Source organism: Cynara cardunculus (assembly GCF_001531365.2).
Source record: "Cynara cardunculus var. scolymus isolate 2C chromosome LG 15, CcrdV1, whole genome shotgun sequence".
In the NCBI taxonomy this organism is placed as follows: Eukaryota; Viridiplantae; Streptophyta; class Magnoliopsida; order Asterales; family Asteraceae; genus Cynara; species Cynara cardunculus.
The window spans coordinates 5693808-5714514 of NC_037542.1; the positions used below are offsets into that span (position 1 = coordinate 5693808).

General features: G+C 35.3%; 2 protein-coding genes across 5 annotated transcripts; both read right to left on the reverse strand.

Moving 5' to 3' along the window:
• Positions 1-1544: 1544 nt before the first annotated feature.
• Positions 1545-4643, reverse strand: LOC112527165 (ACD11 homolog protein-like). The gene is made up of 5 exons (XM_025137626.1): positions 4591-4643; positions 4275-4491; positions 2034-2206; positions 1780-1928; positions 1545-1651 (listed from the first exon to the last, which is right to left on the reverse strand). The coding sequence occupies exons 1-5, from the start codon at positions 4641-4643 to the stop codon at positions 1545-1547; spliced, it is 699 nt and encodes a 232-aa protein (XP_024993394.1).
• A 3538-nt stretch (positions 4644-8181) lies between these two features.
• Positions 8182-18900, reverse strand: LOC112527265 (ubiquitin receptor RAD23d-like). 4 transcript variants are annotated; one of them, XM_025137790.1, is made up of 13 exons: positions 18821-18900; positions 18622-18702; positions 14390-14551; positions 12773-12820; positions 12065-12135; positions 11871-11930; positions 11595-11769; positions 9606-9764; positions 9454-9528; positions 8896-8943; positions 8716-8822; positions 8537-8615; positions 8182-8428 (listed from the first exon to the last, which is right to left on the reverse strand). In XM_025137790.1, exons 2-13 carry the CDS (start codon positions 18685-18687, stop codon positions 8312-8314), a joined length of 1167 nt encoding a protein of 388 aa, XP_024993558.1. In that variant the 5' UTR covers positions 18688-18702; positions 18821-18900; the 3' UTR covers positions 8182-8311. The 4 variants fall into 4 exon arrangements, with proteins under 4 accessions (XP_024993558.1, XP_024993557.1, XP_024993560.1 ...); XM_025137789.1 differs by having other exon boundaries at positions 18827-18881; XM_025137792.1 differs by lacking the exon at positions 18821-18900 and adding an exon at positions 18778-18811.
• Positions 18901-20707: the final 1807 nt, after the last annotated feature.

Genomic DNA, 20707 nt, shown 5'->3' on the forward strand with positions numbered 1-20707 from the left:
ATTCTTGGACTCAACTATTTGGATTTGATAATAATACAATGTAACATCTGATCAAACACTAAGAAAATTTTAGGATTGTATTATGGCCTATATCCAAAAAACACAACGAAATCCAAAATGCTATAGGATCCAATTTTGGTGTATCCGAAATATGCCTTGTACTTCGGATACACAGTCATCCTTCTAAATAGGATTTCCAATGTAATATACTTAAAATCCTATATTTTAATCTGTTATCTGATCAAAACAGAATGACTCTAACAAAATCAAAGACTAATTAAAGTGAAGTAAAATTGATGACAAAGTAGATTAGAGAGTCATCTAGGCGATTAAAGATCAAGAAATGGATAAGTCGGATAGTTTGGCAAATAGTATGTCGCACGCCGGTTTCGAGTGAAGAATTAGGGACCAAGTTTCAATTACCAACTCTAGTTCTAGTATGGGAACATGTCAGCCAAAGTAACTACAGAATGTCTACTTTACTTACTTTACTGTTGAGTCTGTGCATGAAATAATGGATTGGAGCAAAAAATGTCTACATCAAATAAAATGACTTATACGAAAAGTACAAGGATACATGAATCAACAAATCAGATATAGACATGCGTTAAGGTTGCACTATTGCATTAATTGCTTAGACTGCTATAAAAGATAGTCTTTGAATCGTATGCAACTTGTCTGATTGAAGAATTTATATGTGAAAATTCTTGCTAGCCAACGCCTTAACCCTCTTAAGTTTTATCTCAGTTATCTAGTATTTATTACTATTAGGATATTTTTCAAGAGTGTTCTTTCAGTCTCTGTGAGCTTCAATTATGTCTTTTATATTTTCCCAATTAATTTTTTGAATGTCCTTTTTACGTAGTTTTACATTTTTCGTGTATTTCGTCAACTAGTTTTTACCAAACAAGACTACTTTTAATAACTAACTTATTAGTAATTGGCATAGCAGTGTTCTAGAAGGCTTGCCATGCAGCCCTCATGGCATGTCGTGGTTCAAGACCGGTCTCTTATGCCACATTAAGTCTATGGCAGCCGTCGTGGCTAAACGCTCTATGGCCACTCTTTTAATCTTTTTAATGTTTTACTTTTTTTGTATATAACCTCGTTTATATTGTTAAATATCATTTACCCATCAAAGATAATAGTAGAAAACATGTCTCTAATTGTGTTTATGTAGAATATGCCAAATACAAACCTAATTTTTGTTACACCATGGTCTTGTCGTGGCTCCTAAGGCTTGAAGCTTAACCTCAGCGTCACGTCATGCCTAACACCGAACAAGTTCCAATTTCTGACTTTAATGCAAATGCAGGTACACCCAGATGGTAAACAAGAATCGTGGAAACAAATGTACGTATATACATACATATCGTATAATGGTGAATGTTAAAGGTAACATACATGTACATACAACAAGCGATTCTAACTATACATATTATCGCACCACCATCCATATATTGTCCGTTTACAAAAACTAAACATCGAACACAATGCAGATTCTCCCTCTCAAAAACTTGAATGCAAAGGAGGGGTAAATTAAATCACCAATCTAAGGTGATTCCCCTCGAAATGTATAAATTATCTATGTACGTTATTACTGGAAGCGAGGCTTTTATATACCTTCTCATTTCCTTTGCCGCTGATGGTTCTGTCACAAGTTTTAAGTAAGATTCATCGTTAACAAACTTGTTCAACATTGTTATATAAAGTCAAATAGTCAATACGTGTTTTTCTTTTTATTCTTGAAAACGTAAACGTATGTCAAAAATACATTACCAGTTTCATTTAAATTCAATAGGAGTTGATCCCTTGATGGAAGAGCACACATCCCAGCCGAAACTGCGGTTCTCACTGCCCATGTGTGGTATGGTGCACAAACTTGTTGGTATGCCGATGAAGCTGCTTCTTTTAGCGAGTAGTATTCCCTGGATCATCACAAACATTATTTATTTCCAATGGGATAATTTATAAAAACTCTAAACATTATTCACATAGTGTTAATTATAGGTAAAAAGATTTTGCTGACATACTTGGTGATCAAAAAATTCTGAAACAACTGTCTAATAAGATCAAGACCCTGCCTAACTCTGCGAAGATTACGTGTAAGGCTCCCAGGTGACTTTACTGTGTTGTTACCTAAATCATAATCAACTACATTTCTTAAAGTCACAAATCGCTCTGATGCTTCAGTCAGATCACGCACCTGAAACCAGCGACCAGAAAACTACATAAGATGTTAACTAGATGACTCATAGAGATATAAGAGGCATAACAAGGATTTTCATACGTTATTTAGTAATCTAGAGAAGGTATATGCCAAGGTCACAAAGGACGTGGTGAGTCATCGACATGAATAAAACACCTACATGCATGTACTTAATCAAACATATGACCATATACTAGCAAAAATGATAGAACGTAAAATGTTAGATAAGCTCCCTATTACTGTTAAGGGAAGTTGTCTACATGGAACGATGTAGCATACCAGCTCAACCATACCAGATATTTTCCGCCTTGTCCATACATTTGGACTCACAGTTTTAAAGGGCATCCGATAGAGGAGGTATTCAATCCCTTTTAAGGCAACCTTTGTTTCCTCCCCAACTAATGTGGGATCTTACAATCCATCCCCTTGGGATCCTAATGTCCTCGTTGGCACTAATACCATCCGTAACATCCTAGCCCAATTGTACCATATATTGTCCACTTTGTCCATACAATTGGGTTCACAGTTTTGAAACACGTCTGACATAGGAGGTATCCAGTTCCTTATAAGGCAAGCTTTTATTCCCCTCCCTAACTATGTGGGATCCTACAAACGAGAAAGTTAACTAGGGCCACCGGCCACATAGCTAGACTTAGTATACCATCTCGCAAGCTTGACATATAACATCCTTATAAATATGGAAAAAACAACTTTTTGTATGTTTTTTGTTCCATCACAAAAAAAAAATATGAGTTGTAGTTATGTATATATTTTCATGAAGATTCTCACAATGTTGGATCTTATCTTTTGTGAATGAGCACAAGGATAAATAGTATGCAACATAAATAGCCTTACTCTTTATTGATGAATAAAGCCACTTTTCATGATGTTGCTTTTGCGATCCATTACTTCCATCTCCTAATGGCGTTTATAGGATAGAAAACGTTGTGGGTTCCAACTATATTCTTGGGTGCGTGAGAAATAAGTTGTAAGCCATGTGTAAATGGATTAGGCAGCTACGTACGAATATGATGAAAACCATAACTGTGATTAGTGATCGGACAAGGAATAGGAAATTTAATAATGTACTATGTCAAAAGTAATTCTCTATCTTTAGAAAGAATTGAATTTCAATTTTGATTAGCGTCTTCCATTCTTTTACTTTTTTCAGGCATGCATATGAAAGTTGGTTCAATGTCTGCAGTATCAACTGTCAAGAGGGAAAGAGGATATATTGTCACACTGCTAAATCCTAAAAGCCAATGTCAGTGTGTCTTCATAAAAAATTCAATGACATGTGTTCTTACCTTCTACTACTTCTACATAATATACTTGCAAGATTAGAGTATCAATTCACAAAAATCAACCTTTACATGCATAGTCATGAAAGTCGAGCACGACCTTTAAAAACTCTTGGTGCTTAAGTTACATCCAAAGAGATATTACTTTAGGAAAGAACTGACAAGAAATAGCCAACATAGGTCTTCACTAAATTGCAATAAAATATAGCATTCCATTTCTACATGTTACACCAATATACCATAACACTCATCAATGAAGATCAACCGTGACCCCACGATGCATAATTGACAAAGTAACTCTCCAGATACCATCAATCAACCCTAGACAAACCCATATCTATGTACATAGTATATACAGTTTATTGCACCCACGATTTCTACAAGAAGCCCACTTAGATAAACTCAATCACTACCTTTAAGTAGTGGGTGTCTGCTTAAATGACTATAATTTTGTTGTCACAAACTGAAGATCCAAAGATTTTATTAATACTAAAGTTATATAAGTTGCTTACAATGGTCATAGCAACTTTGTTGTTCCAAAAGCATGACTGACTAATTGGTTTTGAGGGATTTAAGTATTGGGCATGCATTTTGAATGAATCGGCATTATTGTTGCTACCAAAGCTCACGTCAATAGCATCTTTAGACAGAAATTCTACAAACTACATGAAAACAATTTACATCATGGATCCAAATAACTTCCCAAATTGAGAATATGAAAAGAAACACAATTAGATTTTGGAGAAGAATAAAAAACAACAAACCTTAGAGGTATATTCCATCTCGGCGAATTTAAAAGCGATGCCTAGGCAACCAAAGAGCACAGAAACTAAAGAACATGCATCACAAAAAGGCTTTAATTTTAAATCAACAGAATCACCGCCATCATCATGTTTAATGATGAGATCCGTGATTTCCTCAAATGCATCTGCGATGGAAGAAAGAGCAGTCCCTGTTCCAGCATCTTCGTATTCATCGCCGCTAGTATAATCCATCCTCTTAGTCCTAGGAAATCGTAATTCAACATAAATCATAATTTGCAAAACCTAAACAAAATCAAAAATGAAGGCAGGCACATACTTTTCCATTTCCACGCTCCTGCCATTGGAGCTGAAGTAGGAAAAAAGAGCCATTGAATTTAGGTATTGTCTCTGCTAATTAAGGTCTGAATTTACCCTAAGAACATACGATATTCTGAGAGGGAGAGAGATTTGATAGGGAGGAAGCGAAGGGAAATATATGAAGGTGATGGCGATTTTGTTGATTCTACTTTTCACATGATACGTGAATTGGCGCGTCTGAAACAAAAACCAGACTATTTTTCCGAATTATTTGGAATTGGAAAGACTCGTCTTAATTTAACATTAACTTCCCCTCTTCTTTTACTTTATTACATAAACGCCCATTTTTTATCTACTTTTTTTGGAATCCTTTTTGGTTCACATGATTAGACCAACTTTTTCACCGTCTCACCCCCTCAGTCATCCACGACCCTCCAACGTGACCCCACTTCCCCAAGAACATCGAAGGTTCGTCTAGGAACATCGAAGTTGTGACCAAAACCCTCACCATTTCCAACCTGGCATGACCCTCTCGCAACCACGCCCCCACCCCTCCTCCTTTCCTAGGCCCCCTTCATGATGATACCTTCTCATCCGCGACATAAAGCATCATCGAAGTGCACATCCATATCTCTCTCTCACACACTCTCTCTCCGCAGAAGAACATATCCATCTCATAAATGAAAAAGATCAAAATGCCCTCAACTCAAGTTAACAAGTTTTTTTAATATATTTAACAAGATGGAACAAATCTAAAACAAAACGATAATCTGAGGGACCAAATCTGAAACAAATTGGCAATTAAAACGTAATTAGTTTAAACTAGGGACTAGATTTGATAGTAAATGGCAACTACAAGGATCAAAAGTGTAATTTACCCTTAATATTTTTTACAATATTTTGTCTCTTGATTTACTAGTATAGTTTGCTAATATGATTTGGGTTACTGATATGCTTTGCTTATACAATTTGCATTACTAATTCGTGTACGATTTTTGTTCATGGTTTGGGTTTACGATTTGGGTTACTGATATGACTTTTGTTCATAATTTGGCTTCACAATATGGTTTTTTGTGTACGATTTTTGTGTATTATTTGTTCTTGGGGATGTTTTGTTATTAACATATTGTTTTTTGGAACAGGAAGGCAAGAACACGTAGGCGTGAGGGACACTAACCAACAACGACAAAAGAATTTTTTAACATGAAGCATTCTTTTGCAAGAAATGTTATAGAAAGATGTTTTGGTATTTGAAGGCCAAGGTTTGGTATTTTAATAGATAACTTGTATTATCCGGTTGACCTTAAAAATAGGATCATAATGGCATGTTGTCTTCTCCACATTTTATTAGGCAAGAGATGCCAATTGATCCATTTGAGAATAAATATGAACCGGATGTTAGAACTGAAGATGATGGAACCGGAAATGAGGATATTATCATTTCTGATGGGACATCAGACGTGTGGACTCATTTAGAGATAGTTTAGCTTAAAATATGTTTGAATGAGTGTTACCAATTGATGTGTATCTATCAACTTTGTGTTGCATTTGATGAATATACCGATTTATATTCGGATTGATATTATGGTTCAATCTTGGAGTGCTGCCTTTTATGGTTTTATTTTTGATGCACTTGTTTATGTTTATGCTACTGTAGGTATGACGTCATGGAAGAAACTATAAGGTTTAGTCGGCATTTGAAGATGCCAAACTTGTTGAAAATTAGGTAGATATGGTAAATAACGAGTGTTTAAAGCTGACAATGGCTTCAAATTTAGATTCAAATTTAGATATTTACAACACTTGGAAAAAGCTTTACTTCCCAATTCTTGTATATTGGGTAAACCTCATATTGAGTCAATGATAAAGACTAAAAAAGATTGGCAGGTTGTTCATGACATGTTGCATGGTAGTAATACTAGTGAGTTTGATTTTGATAGTGAAATGTATGACTGCTGAACCACCAATCTAGGAGTCTTATCTATAGACTATAGGTACATATTCATTTGTTATGTATAAAAAGTGTAATTATACGTTGTTTTATACTTAAATATTGTAACTTATGATATGAGATAGGTTCACAAAAGAGGCTGCAAGATGTAAAACAAGACATTTCCTCATTTTGAGGATTTGCGCATTGTTTTTGGTAAGGATAGAGCTAATGGAAATAAGGTGAGAGATGTCATAAAGATGGAAGATATAAGCATGAAAGAGAATATCATCAATCAGGACAAGTTTGCTAATGTGCAAGATGATGCCTCTATTGCACAAACAAATGTGCAAAGTAAAGAATGTACTAGTAGAAGTAAGAAAAGATAAAACAGAAATGAACTTTTACATGAGGTAATCAATAATGCAACATTTATGCTTGGGGACAAACTTATGAATGCATCTTCATCAATGGTGCCAGTTGAAGTGGACATGTTTAAAAACCATTCATGACCACTGATGAGCTCGAGAAGTTTGGAACATTTTCTAAAATATGAATGTTTATTGCATTGCGCAAGATAACAAAGGAGTCTGAATATGTGATTACTTTTTAAAGCTTGAAGGGAAAAAAGGCGCGAAAATTAGGTACGACTCATGTTGGACCAATAATTAGTTTGGTTTGAAAATAATATTTTTGGTTGATGGTAATTATTGTTTGGAGTTCACATCTTTGGTATTTATTTTGGGTCCAGCTTATGTTGGACCAACGAACGGTTTGTTTTGAAAACAACATTTTTGGTTTATGTTAAACCAATTATTGGTCTATAAATATATATATGAACACTAGTTTTGGTACTTATTGCTTGAATATGGTTCAGCAACCTCTAGCCATGTGTAAGAATGGTTTAGTAACAATATTATGTATGTATTTGATATGATAACGTGTATGAAGAGGTTTGTTTACGGTTACATAATTTTATGCTTATATATGATTTAATAAATAGTAATTTATATGTTTTTTCAATATTAAATTTTAATTTTATTATTACTTATAATTTGAAAAATAAAACAAATTGTATTTTTGTCGTTTTTCGTTAGTCCATTTCAATTCATTTGCAAAACCAAACAAACAGACTCTAATTTACTTGATAATTCAATCAAACACTTGTTCAAACCAAGGTTCTAAATGATGTGAGGTGAGGTGTGGCGTCACGACGAGGTAAAACCTCAAACCTTATGAATTACGAGGTTGTGACGTTTTTCAAGGCGTGCTTTTAGACGGCATATATGGTCCCACACCCTTGTGTGCATTAGTGTTTTGAATATAATATTGTACAACAAATTAAATTCATATAAAGTAACAGAAAAAAAAAAGAAAAAAAAACCATTGATAACAAATATATAAAGTTAATAAAAAATGATATCAAGCATGGAAAATCAGGATTAAATCTCTTGAATCTTTACTCACTACATTTTTCAATTTTCAAAGAATTCGTGTTCGACTTTCCGTATATGATAATGCAAGTATGTACCTATTTAAGTACCCATCTTGCACACTTTTTGGTTACAAAAACCACAATTCAGTTCCATCCCAATTGATGATCTTGGTTTGAAATGAAATGCCAATAGAATCCAACATTAACTAACATACCAAGTGAAGTGAAGCGAAGAGAGCAACACAAAATCTCAAAACGTCCAAATAAATAAGAAACGGAAGAGAGAGATTCCGGTTACATTTCAATTCCCATATTTCCACAAGATGAAATAAAAAAAGACTTTGAACCCAGAAATAACCACAACTTCTACTATTACTAGTCTTCAAACTCATGCATATGATCTAATAGGTAATTGGCTGCCAGCTCTTCGTTCTTGTTGCAAGCGAAAAACACCTCTAATACTAGTGCTCTATCGAATCCCATTGCTTCAAGCTGCGTGTTCCAATTCATATTTCAAACTATTAACTATCTTTGCTTCAAACCCAACACGAAACTAATATGTATATCATTAGGTCTAGTATGTATGTATGTATAACTTACACGTTCAATTGCTTCACGTTCCTCAGGTGTAACCGTCACAGCTTGTGGCATTGCTGCAGCAAGATCTCCAAGTACATTCCTGAAATTTAAGATGGACCCTATGAAACTACTGGCATCGAATACGTTAAATCTTGAATACAAAAGTCATTGTTAGCAGAAAGAAAGAAAAAAAGCCATACTCTCCGCCTTCAACAGGTTCATTGATCAAGCGAAGAAAATCAGCTTGATGCTCTTGAATCAGTCTCACCAGGTGAGGATTTTGCTTCCCCAACTCTTGAAGCATAGGCTGTCAACAACAACAACAACACAATCATAACATAACAATATCATCTACGCATCATAAATAAATTCACAAATACCTGCAAAATCTGTGGATTAGCCTGCACCATGGCTCTAAGTGCTTGGAACTGGAAACAGAAAAAATACATGGTCATTATTGGGAAGACCTGTGAGTATATAATCATGTGACAACCACAAGAAGGTTACAAACCCATGAGAACCAATCTCAATGTATTGTTTCACATAATCTAAGGCTAGAATTTAAGGTATTGTTTCATATATAGTTGTTTCGTAATGTGACACTTTTTTACCTGTATTTTCGGTTTCACAATATGTAATAACACATGTTTCACTGGTTCTCAACCTTTTTGGGGTTTTTCATTTGATTATGCCCATATACATATACATATATAGGGGCAGGTTCAACCGAGAACCGTAAATATTCTGGAAATCGTAAGAACCAATATTCATAATATTGATAATGAATAACATGATGAATATTCATGGTATTCAATATGAATATGAACTTATCCATATATGTACACATACATACATATATATATATATATATATATATATATATAKAGAGAGAGAGAGAGAGAGAGGATATGCATATGGTGGACCAGTGTGCAAAACACCTGTGGACTGTTACGGAGGAAATCCAGATTGCCTGCAGCACCGCCAGGAGCATTTGCGCCCATATCAGGAAGACCCTAGACCAAATGCAAGAAATTTATCATTTACAATGTTCAAATTGAAAAATCAGCTCATTGACAGACCACACAAATACCTGAGGAAAGAGATCTAAGGGGTTTGCATTTGGTCCACTTGAAGGAATGGCTGCTGGTTGTGTAGCTTGTGGGGGCTGAGAAGTGGGGTTTACAGCCTGCACACCTGGCACTGGCGAAGCTCCCGCTGCCGGAGGAAGCTCAGCTGGCTCTGGAATACCCTGATATGTATATAGAATTATCATACATCTACTAGATGGTTTCTAAATGCATACAACTGTTTAAAACCTACATTAGCAACAGCAATAATTAAGGTCCCTTGACAACATTCAGTATCTTTAGTTTATATTTCTACATTTTCTTACACTGTTCTCGGATTTGGGAAGGAAAAGAAAAGAAAGGGAAGAGATTTTTATTTGTGTTCTAGCAAGGGAAGGAATGGAAAGAAAACAATTGTTCATGTTCTTGAACTGGAGAGAGAAAAAGATGTCATTTTTACGAATATGTCATTCATATTTGTTTTTCTCACATTTGCTTAAGAAGGTATTTTTGTCAAAAAGATCAGACTCCTTTCAGATTTTCTTTCCCTCCCTTGCTTCCCACAATTGGAAAGAAAGATAAATGATATTTCCACCCTAAAATTTCAAAGAACCATGGTTTTTTTGTTATCCCCTCCTTTCTCTCCCTTTCCTTCAAGAAAAAGGTTTCAAGAACACAGTGTTAGTTCCAGAGGGCGCAGCCAGGCAACTTGGGTCTATTTAGGTAGCATGTAAAAATGTGTAACGGATCAGTTGGAAGGTCTTGTGTAGTTATCACTTTCTTCTTTAAATTAGGGTTTTCGATCTGTGCATGATGGAGGAAGAGAAATAGAACGTGAAGGGAGAGAAGAAAGTGAAAAAAGGGACAAAATGCTGATATAGTCCAATTTACTCTGTTCTTTTTATCAACTAAAATTAGACCAAACTTAACTTGACAAGATGTCGATCTGCAAGAAACGGTAATTTCACACATGTAACCTCCTTTTCTAATACCAGAACTTAAGCCAATCCAATTGAATGCCATCTTTGCTCTTTTATAACCCATTAACATACAACTTGATAATTCAAAACTGAATGCCAACCAATTATTTTTGTACAGTTGTGATTTACGAACATTTACTTCATTATCCATCAAACATAGCCTACTAAAGTATTCTACCAACCAGATGTTGTTCACCATAGTAGTTGTCCTTTGGTTACATGACCTTCTGACGGGTTTTCAAATCCATGACCTTCTGACATGGTTTTTTTAACCCGTGACCTGACAAGGTTTTTTTTAATCCATGACCTTCTGACAAGTTTGAGAATAGCCACTACTTAACAGAAGAATGCCACTTCCATACATAAGAATGCCTAAAAACCTGTCAATGGGTCATGGGTTTAAAAAGCAATTGTTAGAAGGTCATTTAGCAAAATAACCAATAGTTTACCTAATATGACTACCCCTGACGAACCAAGTACCACCAAATCATACCTGCACTGGTACGAACCAATGCATACTCTAAATAAGGTACCACTGGGGTAGCCATATCATCAAGTTAGAAAGCCTCTAGTGCCATCTAATATTTCTGGCCCAATATGACCAGTGATTTCTGGAAGCAACAATCAGCAAATCACTTAACTGATAATTGGTAGAGTCAGATTCTCAAACCCTTGAGTTTATATCGTCCCCTCTAAGTTAGTTATAAAGATGCTGAATATCGGTTCTATTTGTTGTTAGTACCATGCAGAGTTATCAATGACACAGATAATCTGCTTATACAGTTATGCTTCAGAGTTCAGACTAAAATCATCAAGAGACTTGAGTCACACTACACGAGAGAAATATAACAGACTACTGGTGTTTTCTGCTAAGTAATAGTTCAAAAATGGTCTGATGTCAACAGACGGTTGACTTGTCTGATACTTTTCCTTGAGATTCAAGTTGAACAGAAACTGAGGGACAGCACACATACTCTATGGCTGGAGGTTAAAATAAAATTTTGAAAAATCAGAAGATATTCAAGTACTTACAGAATACAGATATTCGACAGCTCTTTCTGGATTGTTGAAAGCAGCACGAAGAGCACGAACAACTGTATCCCTGTCCCAAATCCCTCCACCCATATCAAGAAGATGCTGGATCGTACCCTCCAAATTACTTCCTGCAACCAGATTTGACGCTGCTTGATCATATACATTCTCTGACCTAGATGAGCCAACATCAGTAAGATATTTCAGTAAACCAGATCATATAAGAGTTCTATAAATGAATAATTAGCCATCCCGTGTTATTGGAGAAATACTGACGGAACATTCACAGCAGATGCTGGATCTGAAACTGGAATAGCTGGAGGAACAGATGGAGGTCTGCGATCAGAGACACTAGTTATATCGCAGAAACGGTGATCTAAACAGAAAATCTGACCAAAAAAAGGGACCCGCAAATATGATAAGAAAAGAAAATTCAATATGTACACACAGATAAAACAGCTTAAGCTTACTGTGTCACAACAGCTGGAGAAGGAGCCTGAGTGGCCGGTGGTGCAACAGGAGCTGCGCTTGTCTGAGGAGCCTGCATGACAGTGTTTCCAATCACACCACAAACACTTCAGAAACATTAACGACATAAATAAAGATGTCATCTGAACACAAAAGCTAGCAGCATGCATAGTCAAGTTAAAATTATAAAACCTAAACATGAAGAAATTCAAGAAGGTTTCTCAAAGCATTACTTAGGGAGGCTGCATTTAGTTCGCAGAAAGGACTGGATGAGACACGACGTCAACGAGACTGGGGAAGTTGGGAAGGTGAATGAAAAAACTGTGGAAGGTTTTAGAGTTTTAATTTGACTATTGACAAATCTCCCAAATTTTTATTCCACCGATTTTGGTGGAACAAAAAACTCAGATCCTGTCATGTTCGAGTCTAATGTCGCACCAAACATGGAACAAGTTTTTTGTACTGTCCTGCATACCAAATGCACCGTTATAGAACAGGAATCTTAGGAGCTCCCGTACATTTTTTGAGTTAACATGTTGAAGAATAAGTGTGATGTGAGGAATGTTTAATGTGCATCATGAGTAGCAAACATGCGACTAAATTGTCATGATTGAAGTTTTGAAACTTGGGGAAATTCTTAAACATTCCATATCAATCCAAACCAACACTGAATGCGAAAAACATTAAAGATTAAACGAATAAGTCGCTACCTTTGGGGCAGTAGCTGCTGTCGAAGCTTCACCAGAGGGGGCCTTAGTCTGCAGTTAATGTTGGCAATAAATTGAGAAGGAAATATCAATCAGATTACATTTCAATGTTGGGTCTGCACATTCAATATGGACCTAAGCAGACAAGAAAAATGATCAACACAATAAATGTACATATGCTCAGATCAGTGAACCAACTTCCGGTGTTCATTGATAATAAGCAAGTTTAATTTGTGTCAACAGTGTGTAGAGTTGGCTTACTCTGCTACATGGTATGCTAAAACACTTTCACACCATGCACTATAAGTATTTAACATGTGTGTATATGGTTCTAGAGCCGCACACATTTATAGATTAAAGGGAAAATTCATGTTCATATTCATATTCATATTCTTCAAATGCCCCATCTACATTATTTCTAGAATGCCCTTGATAAAAGAACAGTTAAAATGATGGAATGAATCTTGGAATAATATAAATGCTATAAACTTGTAACAATAAGCCAACACAATAATTCCTACTTAAAAGACCAATCACTGGTTTTCCAATTACTAGGCAAAAACAACTTCTAGTCACAGGCTCTCATCCGCTTCCAGCCATCTATTCCCTAATCCGTTTCAAAGGTCAGTTTTCAGTTCTGGTGGTCGTGAGACGGTTGTGTGGCAGGACAAGGTTTTACCTTGTAAGGGATTCAATGTTCATGTATTTTGCCAGACATGGCAGTGGTGAAATGGTGGCTTCTTCGGCAACAGCAGTGGCAGAGAGAGAGTGGTGTTGCAATGGTTGCTTTGACTAGGGTATATTCTTTTTTTGTGTTTATTTCAGTCTATTTATCGCGGTGAAGTTTGGTGCCTTGTCTAGGAAGTCAGGGGGCTCGATTGATTACATATATCTCAGGTCATACTAAGGCTCAGGGCTCGGTAATTGCCTTGGTTGGTTCTTGGTTTGATTTTCAGTGAAATAAGATTTAATTGTCTTATATCTCAGTATGTACTAGCCTTTCTGTTTGATAAAACTTTGATTGTCAAAAAGAAGCACAGATAAGTCACAGATGAAAAGGATTAATGTTCCTATACATTTTATGCTTATTGTTACCAATCTACCCTTCCTTCCCACCTTACTTGCCTTGTTTCGATGAGTCACTACTGGAGGTGATATGGTGTACTGTGAACTGTGTACGTGCACCAGAATCCAGATCGTCTGAACATGGTGCAGTAGTTACACTAGCAAATTGGATAGCATTGCTTCGGAGCTCTTTTTCGAGCTTCAAGCAAGAGCCAGTGAGATGTGCTAAGCTTCAGAATCAAAAGAGTATATCTGGCTTGTAGATTCTATAAGACCCATTGATCATTTCATGGATGGTAAAAGCCTGGGACAAACGGAGACAAAAATGTTTCTGGAAGAAGAAATGGTTCACACTAATATGCACAAATGCAAAATAGAACATTAAGCTACAATATATGTAAAATGGATACTCAAAATGTTACGAACTTAAAAACTCATTGATGAATAATGACTGCTCTCCTAAACAAACAAAACTACCACATTGCTGAAATTTCAGAATTTGATAAAAAGGACTGAAGCAGCAGTGCTTCAAAATATTTAAGCAGTTAATTTTACCTTAGATAACATGATGACGATAAAAGAACTTTCAGCAACTTTATTCTCCTCCAAGGTGGTGGTGTCTTTGAGCACTTTACCCTGATGGATAAGCATTTGCTGTGCAGCGGGATAAACATCTGGTCCCTGAACAGTTTCTATATTTTTCTTCACGTCAGCGACCTGCAAGAATGTTCAATACATCTTACCAACTTACACGAAACCTCAAACCAACCGATTAGGATACAGACGGTGCAAGTGTGACCTTAAAGGTGTTGGGATAAAAACAAAGATAATAGAACATAACAGAAGAATAATGACACCAAATAACCCAAGCATAAAGAGCTTGAATCACATCAAACAAGTTAACAGATGTATTATTCGTTGCAATCAATTATAGAATTCTCAAGATGCAAACAAGAGCATCTACTCAGGTTGCTATTACACAATTTATATGTTGATTTATTATTCGTCGCAATCAATCCTAGAATTTTAAGATGCATAAAGAGCATACCATTCAAGTTGCCGTCAAACAATTTATATTGACATTCCAGTTACAGCCCATCCTGTGTCTTGTATTCTTAAAATATTGGATTTTAGCTTTGTGCTTGGATAGCGATTTCAGGGAAGTCATGAATGTTGTCTCACTGGCCAGAGAGTAAGGAAATCCAGTCAACAAAGACTCCACTCCCAACTCTTGCAAAGAAGCTTGTAGTTGGAGTCGGCGGCTCTCCTAGGGTTCCCTTATTGGAGATCTCTGGGGAAAAGGAACACCCAGCCACCCAACTATATTGCCTACCACCCTATGGAACACGCCTTTCACCTTAGCATACTTTACGGTCACAACTTAAAAGAAATCCCTAATGCATACCACTACTTGCATCTTGATTCTATTATATTTTACATGCCCATCAATATCTCCCTCTTGAATAATACCGTGTGTCGTAAGTCGTAACATTTTCTTTATGAGCATCTCATCCCACACATGCTTCTCTACATCTACAAAACATTCTTATATTGCCACAGTTGCACTCCATTTAGACTGCATTTCTATGCACTCTAAAACAATTCATTTCTATAAACATACATGGAGAGTCCACACTGAAAATAAGGAGTAAACATTGAGGTGGGATAAAAGAAATGTTGACGGATGTGGTACTCCCGAATCTTCACTATCAACAAATTAAGTAAATAAGTTGGTGTTTATTTCCTTTCAAAATAACTTTCGATATGTATATCAGCAGCCTTTTGAATGCCAAATATAACTCCAACTCTTATCACCCAAAAAAAACTGGATATTGTCGAAGCTATTAGTATAATACTATCATAGTACTCTCGAAATCTTCACTATCAACAAATTAAGTAAATAAGTTGGTGTTTATTTCCTTTCAAAAATAACTTTCAATATGTATATCAGCAGCCTTTGGAATGCCAAATATAACTCTAACTCTTATTACCCAAGAAAACTGGATATTATCGAAGCTACAAGTATATTACTATAATAGTACTCTCAAAATCTTCACTATCAACAAATTAAGTAAATAAGTTGGTGTTTATTTCCTTTCAATATGTATATCAGCAGCTTTTGAATGCCAAATATAACTCTTAACTCTTATTACCCAAGAAAACTGTATATTATCGAAGCTATTAGTATAATACTATAATAGTACTAGTCAATTAACAAGCGAATAGCAACTCTTGCAGATATCTTGTATCTGCAGATAACTTGAGTTTTTTAACAAAATAAACATTGCAAAAAAAAATCACTCAAGCCAGTAACCATTAAATACTATAATCATTAAATATTAGACACATCAAATAGTATCTAGCACTTTCATAGTTAGTTGTATTATAATCATTAAATATTTCAAAAATATATCACAAATAATCAGAATGATGTAAACTTGCTGTCAGACAGGTCAAATCAACGGTTAAACCGGTCAAGCAAGTAACCAATTGTCGTCGTGATCTATGTCAGTTAACTTTTTATAATAATATTGCTTAGGAATAGCACACAGAAAAATGCATAAGCGAAGAATGTCATTACTTGTTGGCTTTAGGATCCTGAGAAGTGTAGCATGGCTATAAGATATAAATATAAATTTGGCATATTACAAATCAGCAGATAACAAACACCCCACCTGCTGATTCCAATGTCTGCAAGAGTCTGCATGGAAATTAGATATTCTTGGAACACATGTTTATGACGCAGCACAAAAGTTCTAATATTTTAACCTAAGGTATGTTGGTACTAATATCCACATTGTATTCTCATAAACTTTTGTATGTTGGTTATGCTTCCATGCAGAGATATACGGAATCATCATATATAAACAACAAGAATCAACACTTTAACTTTTCTGTCAAAAAGTTCAGAAACCAACATGTGTAGCATATATTGGTTAATAAAACAATTCTCAGTTACATTTTCATATATGCAAATGGCAACAGACGTGTCGAGCATGTCAGCATGAGCATGAGACTCCGCCTTAAAGACCAAAATGACCAATGCTTCCTGGAGACCTTTTATTGAGATGTAACGTAAGAGAAAAAGGATGGAAGGCACGTCCCGCAAAGCAACAATGCAACCAAACAAGTAACCTACTACTTCATCAGTTATTCCAAACATTGGTTTCATGTTCAATGGCATTGAATTCACAACAATAAACAATTTAAGTGGTTCCTTAAATTAGATTCAGAAAGCACAAATAAAACCCGTACGCAAATTCATAAGCCATAAACATTTAATCCTTCCGGTCTCAAGTAAGCTACTAAGAATGACAAGGTCGGCTTTGAACTACCATAAATGAATTCTTTTCGAGTTTTTTCCATTAAATAAACTATGCACTAAATTCAAAAGCAGCCACCGGTCGTTCTGCATACGTTTTTTAATAATTTATCCATTTTCCATAAAGGAGCCGAATGGAAGGGAAGTTTCCAAATCCCCTCCCTCTCTCTCTCTCTGGCTCTAGGTAATTCCATAAATCAGACCAGATTATCCTAGACAAGACAAGTAAGACAAATGTACAAGCAAGGAACATGATTGGTGACTGTGACGACATTAAATGTAATTACTACCACTTTTCCTAGTTAACAGCTTCCAATCACACTCCATACTCCAATTTGGTGTGTGTATATAGAAACTGACAGATTCAACTACTTCCTTAAATCAGAGCAACTAAGCATAAACAGAAACAAATATTATATAATTGCATAAGCAGAAACTCCAGACTAGATCACGTTAACCAGAAATCAGTTAAGTGACAGCTTCCTACGACCTATTTCACATTCCAATTTGTAAACATCCAGAAATCTACAATTTAACTAATTCTCTAAAATATATTATATTGGCCTAAGGATAACCAAACTTTATTTGTGAAACTTTCTCCAGGTTTTCTAACGCAAACTACTACTAACCACTTCTTGACCACTTCCGACCACTGATTCACATTGAACATCAATGATACCAAAGCAATTTACAACTCAATTGATTTTCCTGGATACTAATCCTTAAAAATTAAATGCCCATTTGTCACTGTTTTCTCGAGTAAAAAATCAATCACTTTGTAGACCACTATGACACAATTTAATGACTTCATGGCTAATAAAAAAATGACTGCTCTCGTAAAGTAGCTTAAATGTCCTAGACAAGAGAAAAAAGAACCATATAAGCAAGTTTCAAGCTTGGTGTCTTTGAATATACCAAATATAACAACCGTTTCTCTGAAAAGGTGGCAGCTTGCAAGTTGCAACCACACTTTTCAATCCCAGTTCAATGAATTTTTAACAAAAATTCACAATTCAATCAGTGGTACAAACTACAGTAACTAGCCTTAAAAATAAACAACCACAAAAGCATGTAAGATGCTTCAGGCCTGCTCATAGCTCGCCACCACCAACTTTCACATCCCAATTATTCATACAGATTCACAATTAAAATAACACCCTGATAAGGTTAATTAAACGATTGTATATGTTTGTGACTATTGACTATATCGCATAAAACTCCTAACCATTATACAAAACTTTATCGATTCACGCGAGAAGAGAAGGCACAATCTAATTACTAATAACGCCACTGAAACCCTAAAAAAACAATTTCACAATTACATACGCCAGAAACATGCTTTGAACATTATCGAGTAGAACTTGAGATCAAATAATACATAAAAACCCTAGCTTTCAATCAATTGAACATAGAAACATCACGATTCGATATAAAGAAAACAAGCATAATTGAAAACGATGCGTACCGTGTCTTCAGGTTTTACTTCGATTTCGAAGTGAGTCCCCTTCAATGTTTTCACAAAAACCTTCATCTTTCAATCTGTCGCCTGCAGTCACAACTCAAATCGAATAAGTTATCGATTTACGTGACGAAAACCAACAAGAGAAAATCAAAGACGAACAAGAAATCCGAAGCATGAAAATGGTAGAAAAAATATAGCATACTCGCACCGATTTCGTCTTTTCTAATGCGTCTCTCTCTCTGTGGGTGGGAGAAGGGTGTGGAGGGGTGTATACGGTGGTATACCCCCTTTCTCAAGGCAAAGGGAAAAGGTGGAGTCCATACGACCACGCGCTACCAAAGTGCGTGGACTACACGTAATGGGCTTAGAGAAATCCATATGTAGGCCCAGGCCCATTTTCAACAAATACTTTATCTAACGAGCAAACAACGTTTTTAGTTTTCTTAGGTAGTGTTTGGTACGCAGACATGACAGGATGGGACGAGACAGGATTAATTATATGTCATATGCTTGGTACGACTAGGACAGGACAAGACAAAACTATTAAAATGATCATATTACCCCTAAATGTTGTTTAATGTTATTTTATATCATATAATGATTGTAAAATGACAACAAATCAATCAAAATATTATCATTTTAACTTTAGTCCCATGTTGTTTTACCTTTTTTGGTTGAACAAGAAATATCAAGATTTGTCCCATTAAAATTAAAAATAGTCTCACCTTGTCCCATGTTTTTTTTGTCCATGACATGCCAAACATGAGACTATTTTTTTTGTCTCATCCTGTCCCATGTAGTCTGCATACCAAACGCACCCTTAAGAATTAGACCCGAACTGTTTCGGTTCATAGGGTGAGGAATTGCATGTGTGGACGACTTGTAGCCCGGATTTTGACTGTTATTCTATTGATTTTCCAAATGGAAACCACCGTTTTCAAATTTCAATGACCATAGAATTTAGTGAGCGGCACAAAATAGACTTCCTTATCTGACTTTCAATCTACTAAGGACAACTGGCTCATTTTCATGCTTCAAAGGTACTGTAGGAGCCATCAAAAACAAGACATAACGAATTATCGCCAGCTGCTAGGAGAAAGAGAAGAGGAGGTGGGGGCTCGAGCCCTATTTTGAGCTTGATATTAATATTATTTATAGGGTTTTAAAACAATTTTGTACTCATTAAGCGCAACGGAAAATTAATTTTATGTTATAATTATTTAAAAGTCGAATCCAGTGACATTTAAAACAAATCTAAACAAACCATAGGATGTTTAGAATTATTACCTTATCAGATATGTATCCGACAGAGAACTTAGAAACCACGCTAGGTTTTCTCTATCAGTAGTCCACACACATGTACGTTTCTAGCTTCCACCAGATACTAGCCCAAGAAAGAAAGAAAAGTTTCTTTCAGTTTTTATCTGATAGCAAAAACCTAAAAGAATTCAATCAAATTGGTCTTTGGTTTATCACCTTATTTATATGTTATGAGTTATAGATAGACTATAACTCAAATAACATTATGTAATTATATGTAATATTTATGTAATTATCTTAAACTTTAATGTAATTATATACATTTACAGATAACACCTTGTAATTATTATAATTACACTTTAACACATATTTTTATAATTATCTTTCAAAAATAATTATTTTAACAATCAACATGATTTAATTTGGGTTTATGAAAATAGAAGCAAATGTATTATTTGCGTGCGGTTTACATACTACTTGATAGTATTTATGTGTGACACGTTTCGTGAACATATAATAACTTACATCATCATTGTGAAAAGAGAGATTAATGTGAGTTCTTTTTAGAATAAATAAGATTACGATGTCTATATCATACGAATTCAATATTTGAAATTTACTCGAATTAGCAAGTTAAAAATTGAGTAAAAATATATTAATATTTATTGCAATCAATGGGTTGCTATGGGTCATATTCATAGTTCTTGGCCCAAATTTAAACAAAGTTATGGGCTAATTTGTTCGGCCCATATTTTGTTGTTTTATTTGGGCTTTTCTTGGATATGGGTACTTTTTGGTTTAAGGTAGGAATGATCGAATATTGGTTAGG

Excerpts from the sequence above, each read along its gene's own strand:
- LOC112527165 (XM_025137626.1), bottom strand. The coding sequence starts at position 4,643 with ATGGCTCTTTTTTCCTACTTCAGCTCCAATGGCAGGAGCGTGGAAATG. Across the intron at positions 1,929-2,033 it reads CAGAATTTTTTGATCACCAA|GGAATACTACTCGCTAAAAG; the intron begins GTATGTCAGCAA and ends GTGATGATCCAG. Across the intron at positions 1,652-1,779 it reads ATTGAATTTAAATGAAACTG|AACCATCAGCGGCAAAGGAA; the intron begins GTAATGTATTTT and ends AACTTGTGACAG.
- LOC112527265 (XM_025137790.1), bottom strand. The coding sequence starts at position 18,687 with ATGAAGGTTTTTGTGAAAACATTGAAGGGGACTCACTTCGAAATCGAA. Across the intron at positions 11,931-12,064 it reads TCTCCAGCTGTTGTGACACA|ACCTCCATCTGTTCCTCCAG; the intron begins GTAAGCTTAAGC and ends CTCTGATCGCAG. Across the intron at positions 9,765-11,594 it reads CTGTCGAATATCTGTATTCT|GGTATTCCAGAGCCAGCTGA; the intron begins GTAAGTACTTGA and ends TATACATATCAG.